At 49.6% G+C, this 22,659-nt stretch overlaps 1 protein-coding gene across 1 annotated transcript; it reads right to left on the reverse strand.

Annotated features, from left to right (window-relative positions):
* Positions 1–1,083: 1,083 nt before the first annotated feature.
* OAF (out at first homolog) lies at positions 1,084–11,856 on the reverse strand. Its single transcript, XM_088520595.1, has 4 exons — positions 11,647–11,856; positions 3,637–3,771; positions 2,904–3,084; positions 1,084–2,780 (listed from the first exon to the last, which is right to left on the reverse strand). The coding sequence occupies exons 1-4, from the start codon at positions 11,854–11,856 to the stop codon at positions 2,506–2,508; spliced, it is 801 nt and encodes a 266-aa protein (XP_088376721.1). The 3' UTR covers positions 1,084–2,505.
* Positions 11,857–22,659: the final 10,803 nt, after the last annotated feature.

The raw sequence follows: 22,659 nt of genomic DNA on the forward strand, positions 1-22,659 counted from the left end.
GCCAGCACTGCTGGAGTGCACCCTGCAAACCCAGAAACCACTACTGAGTGGAACTCAGCATATACTGCCCATCATTACTTCGCTTGCTTGGCACATACTCTTATACTCTTATGCCTTAATACTCTAGTCAAGGAGGTACTCTGTCCCCTTGTAAGGGGTGCAGGAGCCCAGAGCCTCACTGTCACACAGTAAGTGCACCCAGCCATCTGGAACAATATCCAAATGCTCCCAGCAGCTCTCATGACCCTCCTAGCAGCCCAGGCAGGAAACAACTAGCAAAAAAAAAAAAGGCTACTCAGGGGGTCCTGAGAGAAGGTCTCACAGGCCCCCTGCAGCTCCCCTCCTTCATTGCTCACAGCTGAACTTAACTGGGGCTAACAGGAGGCAGGAGACAAGCCAGCAGAGACCATTGTACTCAAAGTGTGGACTATGTACTGAAAAACCCCTTCAAAAATCACTCTGAGAAGAGGGAGTTGCTCTGGAAGCTCAAACACAGGAGGACAGAGGTTGCAGGAGTCCTCATCTCTGCATTCACCTCACTAGGGGGAATCAGCACTCCACATATCTTCCTGCAGAGCTTTGAATTGCCCAAAAGGGCTGAAGATGTCATCCCTCCTCAGTTAGAGCAGCAGAGGGATACAGAGGGGACATTTCACTGAGGCTGCTGCTCAGACAAGCCTTCAGACACCAACTGCAGCTGCACAAGTGAACAGTGTAGCCTCACAGGAGCCTGGGGGAGAGAAGGAGGCGCCCCGCTGCCCGTTCCCTGGAGCACTCTCCATTCCCCTTGCCAGCCTCTCTTCTCCCTGGGCCTGGGGCTCAGAGCTTCCACACTTGCTTCGGACCAGCTGAAATTGCCCTCTATCAAGGGGCCAGGTATTCTTGAGATCAAGGAATACATGGATGAGAGCTGGGGTCATTCTGAACAGCAGGATGCTTCCCTCCCCTCATCTTCTCCCTATACCTGTCTCTGGTGTCCTGGGGACAAGCTCAAGATCTACCCATAAGAAAACAACTCTTAACCAAGAGCCCAATCAATTGGATGGCACTGAGATTATGACAAAGAGTCTTTGAGGTAAGGGATGCTTTTAAAAAAATCAGTTTATTTACCTTACAAATGATAAATAATTTGCTTTAGAAAAAAACTATTCAAGTGTGTTTTACTTCATGTCACAATATTAAAATACCTTTCCCTTTTCCCCCCACCCTCCCCCCATGAGATCAGTACAAAAATAGTTGTGACCAAATGTAAGATTTGGGTTTTTTTTTTTTTGTCAAAAAATATCCTGAATTTTAGGCAAAAAGGCACACAGTGAGGGCTTTTCACCACAAGGTACCAGGGTTCAAAATGACCCCAGCAGCCTTTCTGTCACCTTGCGGGCTGTTCTGACCCGAATGAAAGAGGACACAGGAACTGGACAGTAAGCCAGGAGCACTCTTGGGCTGGTGCCCTCCAGGTGTTTAACAGAGCCAAGGTCAGCATCAGGGTCATCGCTGTTTTATATGTAAGGGAAACCAAGGCACAGCAAAGCAGTACAATACCTAAGAGCTTACTGTGAGTAGCTGGCAGAGTAGCACATAAACCTGAGGAGCCCTGGCCCTTGGTCCTCTGCTCTAAGCCAGGCAGACCAACATCTTGATCCTCCAAAGAACGGTGCAAACCTCACCTGGGATTGTCCTCCCCCTGCTCACAACCATAACATTATGATGGCACCCATCAATTTCTGCACATTTCTTTCTTAGTGGGAGAGTCATTGAACCAACACAAAAAGTTGGGCCTTAACTAGTCTACACAGGGTTTTAGATGGAGCCTTATTCAACAGCCCTTTAGGTGTATAAGTAATTGCTGGGATATATCCCTCTATTCTAACTTCTAGCCACAGGAAGGATATAACATCCAGATATTAGAAAAAGCTATGGGCAGGCTCTTGCTTTGGGTAAGTTTCGTACCTTTGTTATTTGAGTATATGGTCCCATAAATTAGCTATTTTCCCATTGGGAATTGCTGTTACATCACCAGGAGGTGGCAAAAATCAGTGAAGGGGCTTCTTCGGCGTTAGGAATGTTTGACAACTCAGGTTGTCAAGACCACTTCTTTCTCTACCCTGACCACCCCTAGGGTGCTTCAAGGCTGATGCCTGTTATCAGAGCTGCCCCCCTTCACATGTGCTAAGTCTAGAGCAGGGCAAAACACAGCCCCTTCCAGTCCTTTCTCCCAGAAACGTCTCACTCCTTCCAGGAGGCAGCCTCTCCTGGCAGCTGTCAGGAGAGCATTAACACGCAGTGAGCTAAAGCTGCTTATCACAGTATGAGGCAGTGTTAGGTGGGGAGAGGGTTTGCAGGGGGCCAGAAGGAAAGGCACACACAAAGCTCTCCTCGTACAAGGCACCTCTGCAGAACATATTCCTTCTTTGGAGCGGCCAACTCCAGGATGCCCCTTAGAATCATAAAAGGGGGGGCAGAAGGCAAATAAACTGCCCCTTGAAAAGGCCTGACCCGGCACTGCTAGGTCTCCTCGTCCCACAGGCACAGCTGCTTCTGCGGCACATAGTAATCAAAGGTGTAGCCCTTCTGACAGCTGCGGATGCCGCACTTATAAGAAGAAACCTTGCCCCCAGCATCCCGAGTCTTGCAGTACTTGAGCATGCACGGGTACCACTCGATGCTGAGCGAGTAGCTGCAGATGCAGGGTTTCCAGCGGTCTGTGCACAGCTTGCAGCGCTGCAGGTCAGGGAGGTCTGAAGTCTGAGGCAGGACCTCGAACATGGAGCCATCCACCCCTGGGGGAAGAAGCACAGAGATGTTGTTCAGGGTGCTGCTGCTGAAAGACAACACCAAGGGATCTGTGCAGATCACCTGTAGCCCAACAGGAGAGATCCCACCAAGCATAAAGGAACTAGTACCTTTTTCCAGCCAAAATTTCACATCTTCCTCTCGAGTGTAAATGGCTTCTTTGGCCTCTGCACAGACATTGTGAATGTGAGAGCTCAGTTGGGCACCTTTGCTGAAGTTGACAGCTACGTCCATGCGGAGATGTTCCAGGCCCCGAACCTCCTCGGCCTGCCGCACTGTCCTGGGGTTTTTCTAGAAAGGATAAAAAACACAAAAATCTGAATCCTCATTGCAACAAATTATCCCACACAGGATACCATGACTTCATGCCAATGTAAGAAGGTGTGCAAATTCCCGAGAAAATGCACCTGCATCCTATTTGTACAGAAGGCACTTACACAACTTCTTGGCAATTCTGAACTGATAACTGATTTGCCCGTGCTCATTTATCAAGGCTTTGTCCTGATGGCTGGTGCCAGATTAGTACTTGCCTCATTAAGTAATCTTTAGGGGGGTTTTTTATGGTGATTGCCCCAGGCATCCACTTCCCACTTAACACTGCCTAGTCTGAACTAAATCCTACTTCCATCTAGCTTATTAGTGGATCCTGATCATTATTATTAATGAAATTAACTTAATACTAAATCCCTTAAGCAGCAGGGGTGATCAAAAGCTGGCCCAGCTTTTGGGCTGAGCAATTGAGCAGCTGCCTGGGAAGGGTATACAGGGAGGACAGCATTCCAGTCCATGGATAGACTGGAAGATGGAGCTTGCACTGAGGCCAGCTGCCAGGCTGCATCTTACCTGCCGCAGCTTGGCCATAGACTCGCTGGGGATGATCTCGTTGCGGTGAAGCCGCGTGACGAAGCAGAGCGCTTGGAATTGACTCTGGCCCCTCTCCAGCTCCCCTAAGATTAAGGCACGAAATATCTTCACCTCCTGGGGAAAAAAAAAAAAATCACTGCATTTAAGTCCTAGATTTCTGGCATCGGTGAACAGGCTTCAGGTCACAGAGAACAGCTCCATCTAAAAGAACAAATTCAAAGGTTTCATACTTCTGCTATTTGAACCAAGAAGTGTAGTCCCAGGTTCAATCCCACCCAACCTCACAGCCTAATTACTGCTGTCTGTAAAGGAGTAAAGGTTTTTGCAATCCCACTGTGTCAGGGACAGAAAGCTGTCCTGTGCCAATACACATCCCATATCCATGGCTCCCAAAAATAGCTGGCAGTTGTCTGTCCTCTACAAGAGAGGATGCAAGTCTCAGGAGTCTTGTCCTCTTCCAAGAGGAGATGCTCTTCATCAAATCAACCACTTGGGGTTCTCCTCTCAACACAGGGAAAGCTGCCACATGTGTAGACTCTGCTCAAAGGCTGCTTCTTTTTTGCTGCCCTTCATTCAGTAAACATCCTGCTGTGGCCACACACCCCTCCAGGAGAAAGGCCTGGAGCCCCTAGTTGAGCAGGGCTCGGTGCAACGTTTCACTCAGTCAGGCTGCAGTGACCTGCAAGGGAAGGGGAAATCTAAAACCCAATTCCACTTCCCCAGGGAAACTGTCTTTTAGTGTTTCACTTTCAAATGCCTAAAGGAGTAAAACATGTCAATGCAGCAGCCAAAGTACGCATGTTCCCCCCGTATCAGAGAGAATGTTGTTATCAGGGTTAATAACAGGGTTATTGCTCTTCCTGTTACTGCAACATGGCTCATCCTGCTAGGGGCCAATGTGGGACCAAAAGGCAAAGGGGAGAGGGCTGGAAAAGTGATAAGCACAGGCTAAAGGATGAGGGCAGAACGGAAGAAAGGGAAGCACAGACACAGTCCAGAAACCCCACTGTGGCACAGTACCAGGACGACTGGGAATGGAGGCTGTCCCTCCTAGGAAGAGCTAGGCAGAGGGACCAAAGCGGCTGAAACCATATCCGAATCCACGTTACATACCACATGAGGCCCATTTTACTCCTGCAGGTTTCTATCTTTGAGTTGTAATTGAAGCCCTCTCAGGGCAGCTGGTCACAGCTTCCATCCACCATCAACTAAAAATATCACACGTCTTTATTACAGCAAAAGTCCTCAGCTCACCAGTGAGCTTTTAGCAAGACGGGATTGTGCACAGGCAAAACCTGCACCTATCTCCATTAACAAATCTCATGTAACCATTATCTCTATGCATTACTTAGGGCCAGCAGTCCCAATTTCCCTCTGCTGCTTTCCCTCACTTGCTTCCAAACAACTGCTATTCTGGCAAACAAATTGCTAATTTCTGGACTCAACAGCATGTGGAACAGAAATGAAAATCATAAATTGCTAAGGCCAGAAGGAAGCCATTATGATCAGCTGCAGCTGACCGTCTTTTCTGCTGTGGTCAATAATTCTGGCATCTTCATATAGAGCTTCTGACAGGCATTCTAACACATCTCCAAATCCAGCTCAGATGCCACAGTTACCAAAAAGTGCTAGTGAAATTACTGCTGGTTTATTGATTTTTGACAACTCTCACGAGGAGAACTCCCACCCAGACATGGGCACTGCTGGGAAAAGCCTCATTCGCAACTACGTATCCCTGCCACTTTCTATTGAAGGCGGTCTGCTCTGAGCTCCCCCAAAAAGCAAGACCCAAGGGGGAGTAGATCAAAACCAATGGCCAACTTTGCCATATTTTTCAACTTATTGGATTTAATTGTGTTTTGCTTTACACAGTCAAGAGTTGAGTCTAACAAAGAGGAAAGCAAATATGGACTGTCATGTTTTGCACCAGGAAAAAAAAAAAAAAAAAGGCACAACCACACTCAGCTACATGCAGCAGATTGCAAGCAGTGCCGTACTTGTCATTTCCCTCGGAGCACCTTACTGTATTACCTGGTCCCATTTCACCAGTGAGTGACCTAGTGCTACTGCTCGGCTAATCTAAATATTTATCCACCTACCTCTGTGTGCTTGCTGATTTATAGGCTTAGCCCGTGCACCCCTCACAGATGCCTGCAAACATCTTCACTGGGACAGCTCTTTGGAAGGGGATGGAGGGAGTGAGAGAAAGATGGGGAAAGGGAGGTATGAATGGAGAAAGAGCAAGCAGAGGGGAATCTGGCAGAGAATCTCCCTGCCACAGGCCCCTGAGCTGAACCAGAAAGCCTCCATGCCTGACTGCCTCCACCAGTACGTTAAACTACAGATCTTTATCTGAGGTCACCGCTCCACCAGTCAGCTCCACCAGCCCTGCTGACGTCTCTGCACACAAGGCCACCTGGGCGGAGCTGCTGTCATCAGAGTCTGCAAACCTAGAGAGATTCTGTGCTTGGGATTCACCAGGAACCTTGGTGAAGCTTCCATGATGGAGCAAAGCCTTGCTCCAGCCCTTACTGTACATGCTGGCTAGCCTGTAACTGTGCCACACACTGTCCCACTCTTCCCAAAGACAAGAACCTGCAGCAAATACTCTCCGCTAAGATAGAAATGTCTCATCTTTTTCACAGCCTGTTTTCACCCATCTTCCTCCAAGTCTTGCCCAGCCCTTCCCGCTTTTCCCTGCTCTGGCTGTGCAACCACAAGTGGAACAGGAAGCTAAGCTTGTCCCATCGGCAATCTGTCATGTTTCTTGCATGGGAAGAGCCATCCAATTTTCTCCGGCTTTCCACCTCTAGCCACCTCGCCTCTTTCCCACCAGGAGGGGCAGAATGAATCAGCACCAAGGTGTGTATCCAGCCAAGGCAGCGGAAGGCACCTTTAATTCTGGGTTTCTGCAAAATTTCCCAGCAGAGAACAAGTCCCAACAGCACATTGCCTTTGCAACGCGGGGACTCTCAGGTGAACTCATCACGGGGGCGTTGAGAAGCCTTGGCCCTGACCTGTGCTTATGCGGCAGATACAGTTACAGCTATTGTTTAGGTTTGGACAACATGATTCTTGGCGTAATAGACAACAACCAGTTCTACAGCCACACTCTAGTCACGACACTGCAGGTAACCACAGCCTTAGCTTTCGGAGCATGGAGACAGCAGCCCTTCTTTCCTGATGGGAAAAAGAAACTCAATGCCCAGAGCTCCGATGAGCCCAGTCTGCCCTTACCTACCCAAGGGGCTTTCAGCAAAGCGCTTGCCTGCACCAAGGAGCAGAGAAGTCACCCAGCGTTCTCAATCCTCATGTTGTCCTCAGCCAGCTACTCCAGGGACTGCTCTCTGGGGTGCAAGAACAGTACAGCTTCCATTCCTAGGCTTTACTCAGTGGAGACTTCTACATCTGTGTGGTCTAGATCTGAGCCCAGTCTCTCAACTTCGTACTGTGTGAAGTGGAGCAGTTCCCAAGGAAATAAATTGTTTCAGTGCCTTCCTACCCTCAACTCACAGAGCTTTCCTGCCAAGTTTCTCTCCCAAGAACATCCATGCTGCTGTGGGACCCACTTTCATCTTATCTGCTGCTTGCGTGCTCAGAGTAAGGGGGTATGTGCAAAGTGAAGCAGCTGTTTGGAGCACTCTTGCTCTGGCACTCATGGGCCCACTTCCTCATGCTGTCACCAGCTTTGGCTGCCACGCTGGTCTGCCTGTATCCCCTCTGGGGGAATGGCTACAGTCAACCAGGAAGCTGTTCTGCTTGTACAATACTCACAGAGCATGTATTACTGCATCCACACTGGGGGTCCAGCTGGCTGAGTTGTACTGTGGAGAGAATTCTTTTCTAGTGTCTCTCCTAATAGATATAGCTCGACCAAAACCATTTCAGCACACAGCCTCTTAGCCTCCTCTTTTGCCCAGTCATAGCAAGAGGCTGGGAGAACCCCCAGCCCTCCACAGGGCTCTGAGATACTTGGCACATCATCCTCTCGTTAAGCATCTTCAAGCTCAGCACCTACAAACCGAGGCATGCCAAAAAGCAACTGTCAGAAGCTGCATTTGAAACTGGATCCTACCTAAGTGAACTGCCCAGGGCTGTGGAGCAAGCATAGGGTTGCTGTGGCTGGCAAGGCCATTCTGCCCTTGAGGCCTACGCACAGCTCTGCAGGCCGTGGCACTACCTTTGCATATGGTACAACTGCCACTTACCAACACTTGAGGGATTAGCTTAGTTAAAAAACAGCATTTTTAGCTGGCTCACTCCACCACAGGGTAACAAAGTCCGTGATATTCTAATGAATACACCCCATCCCTTCTGTCCTCCCAAACAAAGCCAGATCCCTAGCAAATGCATGCCTGAATAATACAGCATTAAATTTTCTAATATTTAACGCCACTGAGGAGACCTGTGGAGAGCTTCACTCTCCATTCACAGCATGCTTGCTTCTCTCTCCCGAATTGTGTAATCTCTCCTAGGGAGAGAGTTAAAAAGATTCCTATTATCTCACAGTAACTCCCGGGGAACTGGTGTCATCTGTTCCAGGAGAGAGTCTTTTAGCACTGCTGGCAAGGTTTGAGAAGCCCTGAAACACCATTTGCCTGGATATCTACTTTCCAAGGAGGCTGCTTGCACAGGTATACCCGCTGTCTTTAGTTCACAGCATGGAGAAAGGGTCACCCCAAGCCACCTCACTGTGGCAGAGCATGGGCTGCTTGCAGAACAGCACTGCTGGGAAGTGACAGACTTGGAGAACCTCTTCAGATCATAGCTTATCACCTTGATTAGGAAGGCCCATTCCTGAAGAAGGGTGCCAAATAACCTTCCTTTTCTATTTCTGGCATCTCTACAGTGGAAATAAAGGCTGCTTTCAGAATTTCACAGGTAATATCCTTGGGCAAATGTTTTCCTATGTTCTTTGATCATTTAGCACCTAACATGGGGGACCTCATAAGGCCTCAAAATACTAACCCGGACTATCAAATAACTTCAGCCTTATTAGCAAGGTAAGCTGAACAGAGTGGCAATGCAAGTGTTAAAAGACCAGCAGCCATATCTTCTCCCCTGCATTTCCAACACAACTTTTCCAGTAATCAAAAGGAGAAAAACTTTCCAATATCTTTGTACTGACCTTGGACTAAAACCACCCACTTGTTTTTCAGGCCACTGTTTAACAACTGAGGAGACTGTGCTACTTAAATGAGACATAACATTTATGGTTCTTCTCCCCCCTCACCCCTTCCTGCGATGCATTTTGTGCCTGACAGTATTGCACAGCGACAGACGTGTCATCACATTCTTTCAGTCTGCAACAAAAGCAATGGACTTCACTACTGCACAGCCCAGAAAGAATTACATCCCAGTTTGGGCTCTATTTTAGTTACACTGTGGTCCCTACGTATATTGCAGCCCAGACGCTGCTCCAGAAAGCAGCTATGACAGCTTTTACCTTGGGAAGAGGCATTCCCTGGACCCAGCACACCTATCTCACATAGCCTCTGGAGTCTGATATGCATATGTACAGTGAGCAGAGAGCAAACAATATAGGGTACACCGAGTGGGCTTGTAACACACCTTCAGGTTCAGCTCGCTGGTGATAGTCAGGTAAGGGTGTAAGAGAAAGGAAAATTCCTCCTGTGTGTAAAGTCCTAAGCTTTATTCAAGCCCAGTTCAACTTCTGTCAGTGCCAGAGCAGAGAACTTAACCATCATCTCACTACTGCTGGATCTCCTTTCCTCTCCAACCCATGGTCTAGCAGTAGCTCCTTGTCAGCAAAGAAAATGGAGAGAGAGGACAGAAAGGAGGAAAAAAAAAAAAGCCTTTGGACTAAACCCCTGCATTTTAAGCCAGAGAAATAGAATAATCATTTGCACAGAAACCCAGCATCCTGGCCACTGCATGACCATACGATCCAGCTTTGGAAACCCAGATCAGCAACCCCAGCTGCTTTTCCAAATGCTCAGAGCCTCGAGACCTTTCTCTGGAGAGAAGAAGTTGTGTAATGTTAGATGAGCACCGGAGCAGAGCAGGGAAATGCCTGTGCGCAGCCAGGAGAGCAGGTCAGAAGGGGAACCCTGGCCAGGCAGCCGCCTGCTCACATCATTACTCACAGCACCGCAAACTCATCTCCTCAGCTCTTTACGTTGCTGTATTTTTCTTGAGCTGTATTCCAGCACAGATGTGAAACAAAAAGAGCCAGCAGCCCAGCCGTATGTGAAATGAAGGCTAGGAATGGCTCCTTGTAAAGCCTTCCCAGGACTGTCTCCTCACGCATTCCCATCAGGATATGAGGGCATGCATGGAGCTAAGGGTTTAACGCAAAGCTTCCTTTTCTTTAAGGAAAGCCGTCCCCAAAAGCAGCGCAGTTATAAGACGACAGGAACACGTGAAGGGCTGCTCATACTATGCTGGGTTTGTAGACAAGAAGAGCTGGAGTGAAAAGTGCTGGAAGAATCAACAGGTCAGGACAAGAGAAGTCACCAACTGATGCCCAGGCTCCCAAGGGGTCTACCTAGCGGATCTGTGAAGTGCTTGGATTTCCAGTGGTCAGGATCATGCCATGGTATGCAATTTAGCAATACGCAGGCTTAGAAGCCCTCCCCCCACCTCAAACTTTCCCGTTATTTCCTGTCTTCTTGGAATTTGGTCTTTTTTTTTTAAAAAAAAAAAAAAAAAAAAAAAAAAAAAAACAGGAATTATGGGACCATTTTTCTGCATGTGTGCTGGAGTACACAGCACACACTAATCTCAAAAAATACAGCTTCTGCTAGCATCTCAGGAAGGGGTGGACTTGAACTGCAGCCTCCAGGAGAGCCGTCCTAGAGGCTGCAAGGACATGGGACCCAACGAGTATATCAGAAGGGGGAAGAGGCACCAAAACAGTCCCCAGAGGAAGGCTCCAAGGTTCACGACAGGCTGGGACACGATACCATCCTGTCTGTGGGTTTGAGTTTCCTGTTGTGGCAAACCAAAGTCCACCTGAGCAAACAGCCCCAGAGGAAAGCTGGAACAAGATAATGATTGCCCTGCCACCCACATGGCAGAGGAGCACTTCCCTGTGCAACTGAAAGTTCACTGTGTCCAGCTTGCTGTGGCACACACTGAAAAGCACCAAGCTGTCCCAGAAGCTCCTGTCTCCCGATGGAAAGTGTAGGACCTCTGGCTCAACTCAGATGCATGTCCCTGCGGACAGGCCACTTTTTGCCCACCAGGCCTGGAAGAGCTGCAAGGAAAGGCTGCCCTTGCAGGAGGGCTGCTGCCAGTCCCAGAGATGTCAGTAAAAACACCTCCTGCACTAGGAGCTCTGTGCAATGTGTCCCCAAAGGGAGCAGAAAGCCATCTGAGGAACTAACTGTATTCCATTTGCATCAGAAAAACAGATGTGCTCAGCACACAGAATGAACACTCTCATCCAGGAGTCAGGACCTTGAGTTCTCCCACCCTCGCTGGTTTGTCACGTCTGTGCTGCACCTAGCGGCTGTGGACCCTGCACTCAGAGCTAGGCTACTCCAGCCAAGTCCGCAAGGGTCGTCTGGGCCCGGGGCAGGCTGTGCAGGACTGCCACCACGTAGGTGCACTGCAGAGACAGCCCAGCTTACAGGTGTAGCAGTGTGCTCGGGCAGCGGGGAGCTGCGTGCGGACCGCAAACAAAGCCCCCAGCAGTGCTCCCCGCAGACTGTGCCTCCACGCACACAAAAGACGCCTCGATTCTTATAAATCTGCCTTCCGCACCCCCCACCGAGGCTCTCCTCAGGCTCCCAAATGGTGCCGCGGTGGCCAGCTGCAGAGGGACCGTCCTTTGCCCCACAAAGCGTTTGCCTCCGGAGTCCTGCCCGGAGCAGGAGTCCAGTCCCACCCGTCCAGCCCTGTGGGGCGCCGAGGGGGCCAAGATCCCCACGCGGGAGCCCGTAGAGAAGCGCAACAGCAGCAGCTCCGGGGCACACGGCGGGAGGGCAGCGCAGGGCGCCCGGGGATGCTCGCGGCGGGCCCTACCTGCCTGAAGTCGGCCGTGAGGGTGACGAGGGCGCCGTCGGGCTCGCGCAGCTCCAGGCTGATGCAGTCGGCGCCGCTGTCGGCGTGCAGGCTCTCCTCGGCCACCTGCCCGCCGGGCAGGCGCACCCGCACCCGCAGCTCGGCCCGCGCCGCCAGCGCCAGCCAGAGCAGCGCGGGCAGCGCCGGCAGCCGCCGCCGCGGGCCGCGCATCGCCGGCCCCGCAGCCGCCCCCGGCCCGCCGGGGCGCCGCTCGCCCGCCCGCCGCCGGGCATCCAGCGCCGGCCGCCCCTCCGACTCTCCCCGCCCGCCCGTCACTTCCTTCCCCAAATCCCGGGACCTGCCTTAAAGAGACCGCGCGCGCGCCCGCCTCCAGCTGCGCCCCAGCTGCGCCCGGCGGGCGGGGGGAGCGCGGCGGCACGGGCGGCCACGCGCGGCGGGGCGAGCGGAGCTGGGGCAGAGCTGGCCCGAGGCAGCGCGGCCCGCAGCGCCGGCCCTGCTCCCGCTCCACTGCCCCGGGGTGGGCGGCTGGCCGAGGGAGACCGCAGCTACAGCGCTTCGCCCAGGTTGCCCTTTCTTTTTGCTGTTACCTCCTTAAACAAATAACTATTTACAAGCTGCTAATGGAGAGAACAAAGGAGGTGGGCATCTCCAACCAACCCTGGCTCTCCTGCCTGCGCAAAGCAGATCCCTTCCCTAAACACGCTGTTGTCATGAACCCAACATCTGCATGAGCGCGCAGGCTATCACACTGCACAGCAGCCCTTCATTGGTCCGTGCTGGTGCTCACAGGGTGCTTATCTGTCCCCCAAGGATATCACTTGGGCCACTTCAGATTTTTCTCCTCCTTTTTTCCTCTGAACAGCAGTGCACACTTATGTCACTTCACAATCGGCAGCTTACAGTCCAAAGGCTCCAAATCCACCCTCCACCCCACCCAATTCTGCAATCACTTCCAGATGGACAGATACTCATGAAGGGCCCCTTTGATTTCAAAAGGTCTCTCTGCAAACACAAAGGTCATTGTGGCAGCAGGATCAGGGCCTCCGGGGAAGATCCTTGCAAGGAGAAGCACAGAAATAAACAGAAGGAACTGTTTAAACCACACTTCCAGAGGGCAAGATCACTCTTGTCTCTAAGTAGCCCTTTTACAGCCAGTGGGACCTCATTTGAGTAAAATTTGGCCCTACATTTTCACAACCTCTCTCAAACAAGTTTCATCCTTTAAAAGCTTTTCAGGACAATAGCAGTGCTAAAAATAAGAGCAGAGGAGGAGACAAAGTTAAGAGGTACAAGCAGGCAAATAGAGGGTTCACTTCAGTTGCAGAAAGAGAAGGGTTCACAAGGCAGAAGTACACTGGAAGCTTGTTCCCTAGGACAAAAGCAGCAAAGGAGAAGGCCTCACTCACACAGTCCCTTTATTTGGAGGAGATTATACAAAAAATGGGAGGACCCCAGCAGGGGAGGGAAGGGAAGAAAAGTTCCGTGAGGTCAGTGGCCACAAATAGCCCTTGGAAAAAAATCCCATCTTAAGGGCCAAGCTCACTTCTCAGCCCAAACCTGCAATTAGCACCCTCAGTGTCTTACCTGTGTGAAGAGTTTGCACATATTTGCCATTTCTTTTCTGACTTTCTGGAGAAGAGAGCCATTCCCTATAGTTGAACAATCCCATAGCAGGATCTCTTGCTACATTCCATATAACTTGACTGAATGCTAATAGCTCGGGCCAGAAGTTTGTTATAGGCAGTGTTCTTAGCAGAAGGAAATTTCCATTAAAATGTCTCAGCCATGTTTCAGAACAAGAGTAGTGGAAATCATGCTGTTAAAAGAAAACAGCCTGCACTGTTCTGGGAAGTTTCATCAGGCTTGTGCGTGGGAGCAGAGCATTGCAATTTGACATGGGTTGGCCTGGGTGTCTTAGATGTGCCCTTTGCCATCCCTGTGGAAAACCCACTAATATTTGGCCAAGCTGCAAATCTTACATGCCCTCTTCCTCACCTAAAAACTTTGCTTGCCTAAGTTGCCACAGCAGCGTGCAAAACCAGGATAGGATTAGTGCCCATTAAGAACCAGACTCAAAGGAGATGGTCCTTGCATATAAAAGCTCAGAGCCTTGACAGGAAAGAAAGAAATACAAGCAGAGAACATAAGAAGTCCTCTGGTGCCCCATACAAGGCTATGGATAAACAGCTTGCCATAGTCTATTGCTCCTTGCCTTCCCCACATGTAAATGTGCTGAGAAAACAAAAGCGTTTGCAACCACCCCATCCTCACAACTTTCCACCCACTTGCTGTTGTGTGCATGCTGTCAAGAAGAATGATGCATAGATACCTACACCTTCTTCTACCTTTATTCATTCCAAGAATACAACTGCCCTGTCCTTCTCCACACCAAAAAAAGAAAAACTCCCTCTCCTTCTAAAAAAAATTAATGCATGACATTCTTTTTTATACAGTTTAAGAGGCTTTTCCCTCCCCTCCCCCTAAATGAAAAGGTGAACATTTAAGACCAAAGCCAATGAAGGCCCTTTCTCCTTGCTCTTTCACCCCAAAGTGAGTCATCAGTCAGTACTCTAGGGGCCATTAGCATCTGAAGTTTACCCTCCCATGGCAGAGGGCGATAATTACGGCTACTTTCTCATCTACTTACAGTAAGGCTCTGTGGTCAGTTTCCTCATTATGAGCACGAAACCAAGGTACTTAAAACACCACAACAGCAGTACCACCAACACATCAAAGAGAAAGGATGCTCATAATGAATGAGCAGTTTTTTCTAAGAAACCATCTCAGTGGTAACTCAGCAGGGACCGAGGCCATGCCGGAGCTGGGCAGCAGGAAGGAGCAGCTTCTTGAGAACCACTCTGCTGCCTGCAATTCCCTGCACTCCTCACCTTTGCGGAGGTGAGAAGCAGACCTTTAAACTCACTCTGTTTGCCATAGCCAGGGCTGCCCACTGCTGGAAAGGAGGCTGCCTTGCCTCTGCTCGCTCCTGCCTTGTCTTCTGTAGCAGGCAGCCCTAATCCAGCTGCTCCTAGCAGTCTGCTCAGGAATGGAGCAGGGGGCCCAGGGCTGAGCTTACATATTGCTGGGGGGTAGAAGTGGGCAGAGGATGAGTGGGTCAAGGCCTGGGTGGTGCTCGTCAGGGCAACTGGTACCTGCTGGGGCACTCAGTACCCTTATGCTAGGTGCTTGTCAAACAGAGCTCAGACATCGCACTGATGTCAAACCATATCTCCTTCAAGGTCATCTGTTAAGGATGTGTCTAGTGAACTGGGTACAATGCCATTGCCTTGCTTGGTCAAGGCACCAGTAGATGGACGTTGCAGGCCACCACAGCTGTTGCAAACGCCTATTTTGTCAGTGTAAGAGGTTTAAGACGAGATTACAGCCATCTATAAAGAACCCAGCAGAAATGGAGTGAGGAAAGCTTGACTTCACTCACTTTTGGACTAAGTAGAAGAACATGCTTTTGGATGGAGGCAGAGCAGGGGATGAGCAGGCTTCTCTATGCTCTTGGGCGAATGTTTTTCCCTGAGCACTAATACTCAAAGTCTGCAGGACCTTTCAGCAGAGCTAGATCATTCCTGAGACTCAGCAGACCCCTAGGAAATGTCCTGTCACCCAAGCCTTGTGCCCTGATCAGATTGCTAATGCCACTAGCGTAGCCCGAGAGGCAGCCTCTGTCCCAGCCTGTGCTGGGCATCTTGCCTGGGTATAACAAGGCATTCTGTCCCCTGTCCTGGCCTCATCAGGTTTATTTCCCCGCTGGCCTGACGAGAGCCCCATGTGCATACACTGAAAGCCAGGCAGGTTTTTCTTTCCAGCACTCTGACTAACTGGTTGCACAGATGGAGTTCAGGAAAGTAATGCGAAGGCAAGGGGAAGGGAAAACAGCCTTTTGGTTGTGCTCTGAATCTCTCTCCTTCATTTGTCCCGAATATGCTCAAATTGAAAAATACAAATCAACCAAGAGCACACTTCTGCCTTTTTGGTCTGTGAGATTCTGATCTGATTTATGCTGCTGTTAATCTCAACTAAAATTGATCTAACTGAGGCCAGGGATCACACAGAAATGTTCTGCCTTGACCTATTTAGTCTTCCCTCCTTAAGTCCTCATTTTCATGCCAAACTCAACTTTTAAAGCCACATGAAAGAAACAACAGTGCTTTTTGAACGATTCAAAGAGGCAACTCTTCTTCAGGGGTCTAAACACACACACACGAAATGTTTTTTCACTAGTGTTCACAGCACCACAGAGCTTGCAGAGCTCCAGGAGAATTAACTGGACAGTTTTTGCTCTCTCAGTACTCCAAATTGTTAAGTAAATTCCAGCCATTACTGTGGATATTACTGCAGAGGACCTATGGCTTGGTCTGCAGCTCTGGGAAAGGATTTGTAGCTGTTAGAGAATTGAATCAGGCTTCCAGTCATTTTTCATTAATTAAAAACTATTCAGCATCCCTTTCGTGTGCTCCCCCGCTGCCCCTCCTGAATGCCCTCCTTCGCTCAGCAATTACATAAAAGGAGTTTCTGAATGGTGTTTAAAAACAGCTTAACTGTCTTAAAACAATGCCCAGTATCTTCTCTTTCTGACCTGGTTACCACCCTCTTGTCTGTCCTGGGCAATTCAAAGGTTGGAGAGTGCGGCAGCCTGGCTGTAATTAAATGCACGGCCCTCATGGCAAAGCGCTGGGAGGTTAACTGTGTTCTTAAATCTGTACAGTCCTAATCCCAGATCCAGCCTCTCTTGCTGCGATGCTGACATCCTGACAAAATGCACATTAAAAGAGAAGCTGTGCTCATTTACGATGGTGCAAGGAGGATGAGAAAGGTAAAGGAAGCCGGAAGGCGAGAGCAGGCAGAGCAGTGCTTGGGGTGCATGGGGGGCACTTCTGCCCCTTTTATTCTGGAAAATAAGTCCCTGGGAAATAGTACATAGCATGGACCTGCTCCTGCTGTAGTCCTCAGCTAGGGTGGAGTAGGAGAAGTGCCACAAAAGCACCACCTTTGAAGCCGCACCAGGGAGTACAGGTGGGGATCCCTCACAGGGCACTGAACTTTATAAGGTCTGAAGTCCTACATGAGAAATCCTGACCTGTGGAGCCCATCCGCTAGTGCTAGCAGAGACAGGGGCTGGCCTTTTGCAGAAAGGCCAGGAGAAGTGGAAGCAGCACGTGGAGAAGCATAGCCTGTCTGCTGGAGATTTCAAGAGTTCACACCGGCGATGTGGATTTGGGAGGTACAGGAAAATGCTTCCAAAACCTCCCTGTGGTCAGGGCTGTCCTGCAGCTCCCTGCATGAGTAAAGGCTGCTTTTGGGGAGCAAACCCGTGACTAAGCACTGGCTGTGGATGCTTTTGCAGAAGGCTACTCTTGGTGAGTGCCAAACTACTAGCGAAAAAAGACTAGGATTTAGTCCTTTCTGTATGTCAGTTCTTCTCATTGGAGGAAGATGTGGGCAGGCTTCCCTCTCAGTCCATTTTCTGTCTTGTGCTCAGGGATCGAACAGAAATTGTCACCTGGAGAGCCAAATTCATATCCCTTTTCCATATCATGCTGGTCTAGCTGGGAGAGCAGCCTGGCTGCTGCACACTCCCTCCTGCCCCAGCCTTTTTCTGTCGCGCTCATGAATGCTGCCCCCTCCCTTAACATCTGGATCCAACTAGCAAACAACAGGCTGTCTGTAACACATTCCTCGCCTCCCTTGCTGCTTCATGCCTTGCAGGGTCCGTCCTCTTCACAGAAGGAATAAACACAAAGGGGGGCAGGGCAAGGACAGGCGCCGAAAACAGCATGGGGCAGAACGGGTATGGAAGGGGAAAATGCTTGCTCTGTTTCCTTCCCTAAATACAGCTCTCGGTCCATTTCACACAGACTCCCAGATGCCATGCAGACACAGAAATCCCATTTGAACTGTCTCATGGAATAAACATAGTGTGCAGAAGGAAAACCTTCCTGCTATTTCGGGGCAGGGAGGAAGACGTTTCGTCCCATGCAATCGGAGTTGCTCTGCATGGGAAGGTGTCCCTTGTGGCAATGCTGCAGCTGTATTGCTGGTACGTTTCTCATAAGCTTTTGGTCCATCCTTGTACCCACAGTAAGTGCCAGTGTCATGCTGTACTCCAGTGCCAAGCTGAGTGCTGATGGCCAAAGACATTACAAGAAAATAAGCCCTATCAACTCAGGACCCCGTGGAGATTAACTGGATAAGGCCTGAGAGCAGCTGTACTAGAATATGTCCTCTTGGCCCACTGTCCTGCCTTGGACAAGCCCTGAATCCTAGGGTTCTGGGAAAGCAACCAGACACCCTGTTGTGAGCATCTAAACTAACAGCCCTCGGGGAACGTTTCCTAGGGACCTTTCTCACTTAGAGCTTGACTTTCTCCCTGAAGCGTATGGACTTTTTCCTCTGGCTGATGTGATCAGTGCAGGCAGGCAACACGGAGCCTGGCATCCTGGGAGAGCGCAGCCCTGCTCCCCACCTCCCTGGGAAAGTGCGCACGGCTTCCTATGAGGGCAATGCATGCAACATGTAGGGAGGAAAGGAATAAAAACGCTATCTCGCCAGCTGGATTCCTCAGATTCCTCACCCGTGTGAGTCCTGATCTCCTCCATGTTCATCCTAGTGCTGACTTGGAAGATATTAAGTTAAATCAGCACAGTTTGTGCTGAAATAATCCCAGCTGAAATTTTGGGAAAAACAGGTGGTGAGTTTTTGCTTAATATATTTAACTGGGAGGCTGACCAAAGTCTAGATAGAACAACAGTACTGTTGAGTTAAGCAATATCCTTTAAAACAAAAAGGGAGATGAATCTCCCATGCAAGAGAAACCTAGCAGAAGCAATATTATAAATCTAAGTGAAGTCCTTAAAGTCTAAAGGGCTATAAATCTAATTAAAGAGATATAAATCTAACTGAAGAAATACACTGTAAATCCAGCCAAAATGATATCCATCTAAAGAAAGCAATGCAAATGCACTGGAAACACTATAAATAAAATCAAAGCAATACATAAGATGTAATGGAAGCAATCTGAAACCTAAATCAAGCAATATAAATATAACCAAGTGATATAAAGCTAATTAAAGTGATTTATAAAATGGACATTTTAAGAAGAATCATGGCCCCAAAAGATGAGACTAGCTACAGAGAGGGACAGAGATAGGTTTATGAGCAATAAAAACACCTGCAGCTACAGAGAATAAAACAAGGTTAATGAGGTGCTGTGCTTCAGGGCAATCTCCAGCTGCAGAAGGGGCCAGGACACCGTCTCTTCTTTGGGCCTAACGCAGTCACAATCGCTTGCATTATACCAGTGGCAGGAAAGCAAAATGAGGGAATTTAAACAGGGAAAGCACAGCAAAGATAACAGCAATGTTTCTCAGGAGCACCCAGGAGGTCTTCAGCCCAAGGAATCTGTTTTCCTAACGCCCGCGGGCTCCCGGGGGCACCTGGGCATGCAGGATTTGTGGGAAGGAGCGTAATCCCCGCACGGCTGAGTGCACCCATCGCACTCCATCACGCCTCACGCGGCAGCGCCGGCCGCCAGAGGCAGCCCCATGCTCGGGGTCAGCCCGCACACCCATTAACAGGCATCTGAACCCATTCGAGCCTGAAGCAAAAGGCTCGGCACATTTTTGCCATACTACACAGTGTGCAGTGTGAAGATAACCCAGCTGATAGCCCAGGTACACAGTGTATTAATCCCACTAACGCAGAGCTCAAGTAATTAAAGGTAGTTTACGTCTGTACCCACTTTGCAGGAGCTGCTCTGGGCGCACGGTACCAATAAAATCAATGCTCCCACCTCCAGAGGTGCCCAGCAACTCTGCAGCTGCGGAGCACAAGCAGACAGCAGAGTCTGGCCTGAAATTTTCTCACAGAAAGTTGTTCTTCCCCAGGGAAGAAGAGTGGCTTCACATAAATAGATAGGCTCACTGCCATTTCAAACTTTCCTGCTTAGAGAAAGAGGAACCCCTCCTTCTCCTTCCCCCCGCCATTCCTCATTTAAAGGCAAAACTGTCCCAAGTCTTCAGTATTTTCAGAGTGTGATGGCAGTCTTAAAAGTGGAAAAATCTGGTTGGCAGTTTCTATTTTCATCCACATTTTTCACAGAAAAGAAATTCCTAGAGCTTTTGGTTTTCATTTAAGTGATTTATTAATTGACCCAGTATGACCACAATACAAATCAGTAGTAAGACTGTTGCTTGTCTGTGGAAAAAAAAATCAATTTCAGAAAATGCTCAGATCTGCTCAAAATTCTCTCTTCATCTATCTAAAAGAAAGCTTTTTCTTTTCATTGTGAATAATAAATAGTCTGTAATCCTGCTTTACAATCAAGCCATTTCCTTTCAAGCTTATTCCAAAATGCCATATGTTTTATACTTATGATTTCAGAATTTCTTCATGTTGAAAATCATTTGGCATTTGAAAACCTGCAGTGGTCTGAATCTGACTTTTTGCAGAGTAAAGAAAAATATCTATTTGTGGATTTTTTTTTTCTGAAAAGGAACGCATCCTCCCCAAAACCCTAACAATCTAGAAATCAGCCTGGAAGGAAACACAAATATTTTTCTTGCAGATTTAGCTGGAAATGTTTCTTCTGCTTTCATGGAGCTCTCATGAAAAATTACTCAGCCTGGTGGATTGATAGGCATATGGAATTACATACTTTTTAGGAAAACAAGATAACAGAAAAGTCCTATTCACATCAGCGTCGGACAGATACACTGCATTGCGTATCACCTAGTCTTCTGCGGCCTTAAAACTCTGTTGAAATAGTCATTACATGAACTTCCCAGTAATGCCATGTGGGAATCTAACAAGGGGACCAGTCTGGAACTGGGCTAATCAGCAGGGCATATCCAGGCTAGGGGGGAGTAATTAAATAAGCCATCGCTTGCACCAAAGCCCAGTTTTAAGGTGCCTACACGGCCACCTCACCAGCCTGGGTGTGGGAAGGCAGGACAACAGCTGGAGCCGAGGGAGCGGGCAGGCATTTAGCCTCTTCAAAACGCAAGCCTGACTTACCCCAGGCTGGAAGGAATGAGACATGACACTTGGAATTAATAATGCCTTGGAAACTGGAAAATGGGTCTCGTGACTAACAACTATAACTCACATGCCAAGCACAGACTGAGCGCCCGCGAGCCCTAGTTTCCAAAGCCTTGCTTCAGTGCTTCCTTCTGTCCTTTGCCTTGGGCTGACCCTTCCAAGGGTTTAAAAGCTATGCTCAGCTACGCTCTCTGGGACGATGGTGTAAATCATACAAGTCAGCACAGATACCCTTCTCTACCTAATTCTTACAGTTCTGCTCTAAGAAGGATATCACTTCTGCAATTAATCCTATGGAAATCACATGCAAAGGACAGTGCTAGTACCTGTGAGCAAGGAGGTCAGGATCTGGCTCTGCAGATTTCACACAGAGCAAGGTAGTTGCAGTCGGCATTGAACACAGTTGCCAAAACAATTACTGAGATGCAATTAGCAGGCAAGCCCAGAAGCCATGAAGCACCCACTCCAAACTGTCATTACAGCTTTCGCAGTTGGCTTCAGGAGATCTTGTAGGGGTTTGACGGGACATGCTCTCTGCTCCTCCGTCTGAAGCACCGTGCAGGCTGCGTGGTCCGTAATAATGCCCATGGCACATGGGGAGATTGTCCAGTCCCGGATCCAAACCAGCCTCATGCACAGCAAAAGCCAGGATCTGGAGCCTTGGGTGTGAAGGGTGCCTCATTGCATCTTGTGCCACCTGTGCAGCCATGGGAAAGCGCAGGATCACCTGGCAAGAGAAGGTCATGCAGCCACAAGATGCATGCACAGATGAGACACTAATATTAGGTGAAGATTAAAGGTAGCTTTCCCTCCTCCCCAGCGAAGACTGCAAGATCCCATGTAAGACACCCCTCTCACCCAGCTCCCAAAAGGACAAAGGAGGCAAATGCTGTAGGGCTAAATGCATGGGAGGGAGGGGTACGGCTGGTTCTGGTCCGGGCCACGGTGCTAGCTTTGCCAATTGATCACAGCTCTGGACTCACACTTGTTATAAATCTTTGATGGTGCTGCCAACAAGGCAGACGCTGATGGAAAGAAATCCCCGTGCCGAGGCAATCCCTGCAGTTCCTCCTGCGCTCTCACTCTGCTGCGCCGGCTCCGGCCCAGAGTCCCCCATCCCCACGGGCAGCTCTTGGAGCTAGCCTGCCCTCTTGCATCTCTGTGTGCCCCAGTTCAAGGTCCTGGAGACGAGGAGATGGAGGCTGGCCAAGGGACAATCTGTTCCTCATTGAGGTCATCCTGCAGTTTGCTTGCTGCTGATGTGGCGTTTTGGGGTGGGGGGGAGTTGGAGTGAATAACAGAGATCTCTCTTCCATGCTGCCTGCCTGGCTGTGGTCCCAGTGCTCCTGGTGGACTGGGGAAGTGTGAGAAGCATCCAGCGAGCAAAGGAAACCCAACCCCTCCCTGTAGCCCCTTAGGCCACCCCTGTCCTGCCCCCAGCTCCCAGACAGTGGTTAAAACCAGGGCAACTCACGGTCTGGGCCCAACACCAGGCACTTGGAGGACTAGCCCCCTTCCTCCGGCAGTCTCTCCAAGGCCCAGTCCAGCCCCCCTCATCCCCAGTTATTGCAGAGCAGGCCCCTCTGCCAGGAGAGCCCCAGCAGAGCTGCCGTGTCATTTTAATGGCCTGGCTTTATTAAGTGCAGCTGCTGATTTCAGGTCAGCGTCTCCAGGCCCGGTGAAAAATCACAGCTGTCTGAGAGCTTCCTGTTGCTTCGCCTCCCCCCACGGCCCCCTCTAAGGAGGTGGGGAAGTCAGGAATGCAGGCTGAATGCCTGTGCAGATAGGAAGTTTCTCCTTCCCTTCAGTGCTCCAAAGGCAAGAGGCTTGTGTCCTCCTTTTTTGTGGCATCAGTGGCATCTTCTGCACAGCGACCTGTCCCCAAATCCCAGAGCATGTGAATGAGCAGGGATCTGCATTACAGATGCTCCAGAGTGTGAGGCAGTTTGGCTCCTTCCCTGC

Source organism: Tinamus guttatus, unplaced genomic scaffold, assembly GCF_059628265.1.
Source record: "Tinamus guttatus ecotype Peru unplaced genomic scaffold, ASM5962826v1 Tinamus_guttatus_pri_ptg000093l, whole genome shotgun sequence".
NCBI lineage: Eukaryota > Metazoa > Chordata > Aves > Tinamiformes > Tinamidae > Tinamus > Tinamus guttatus.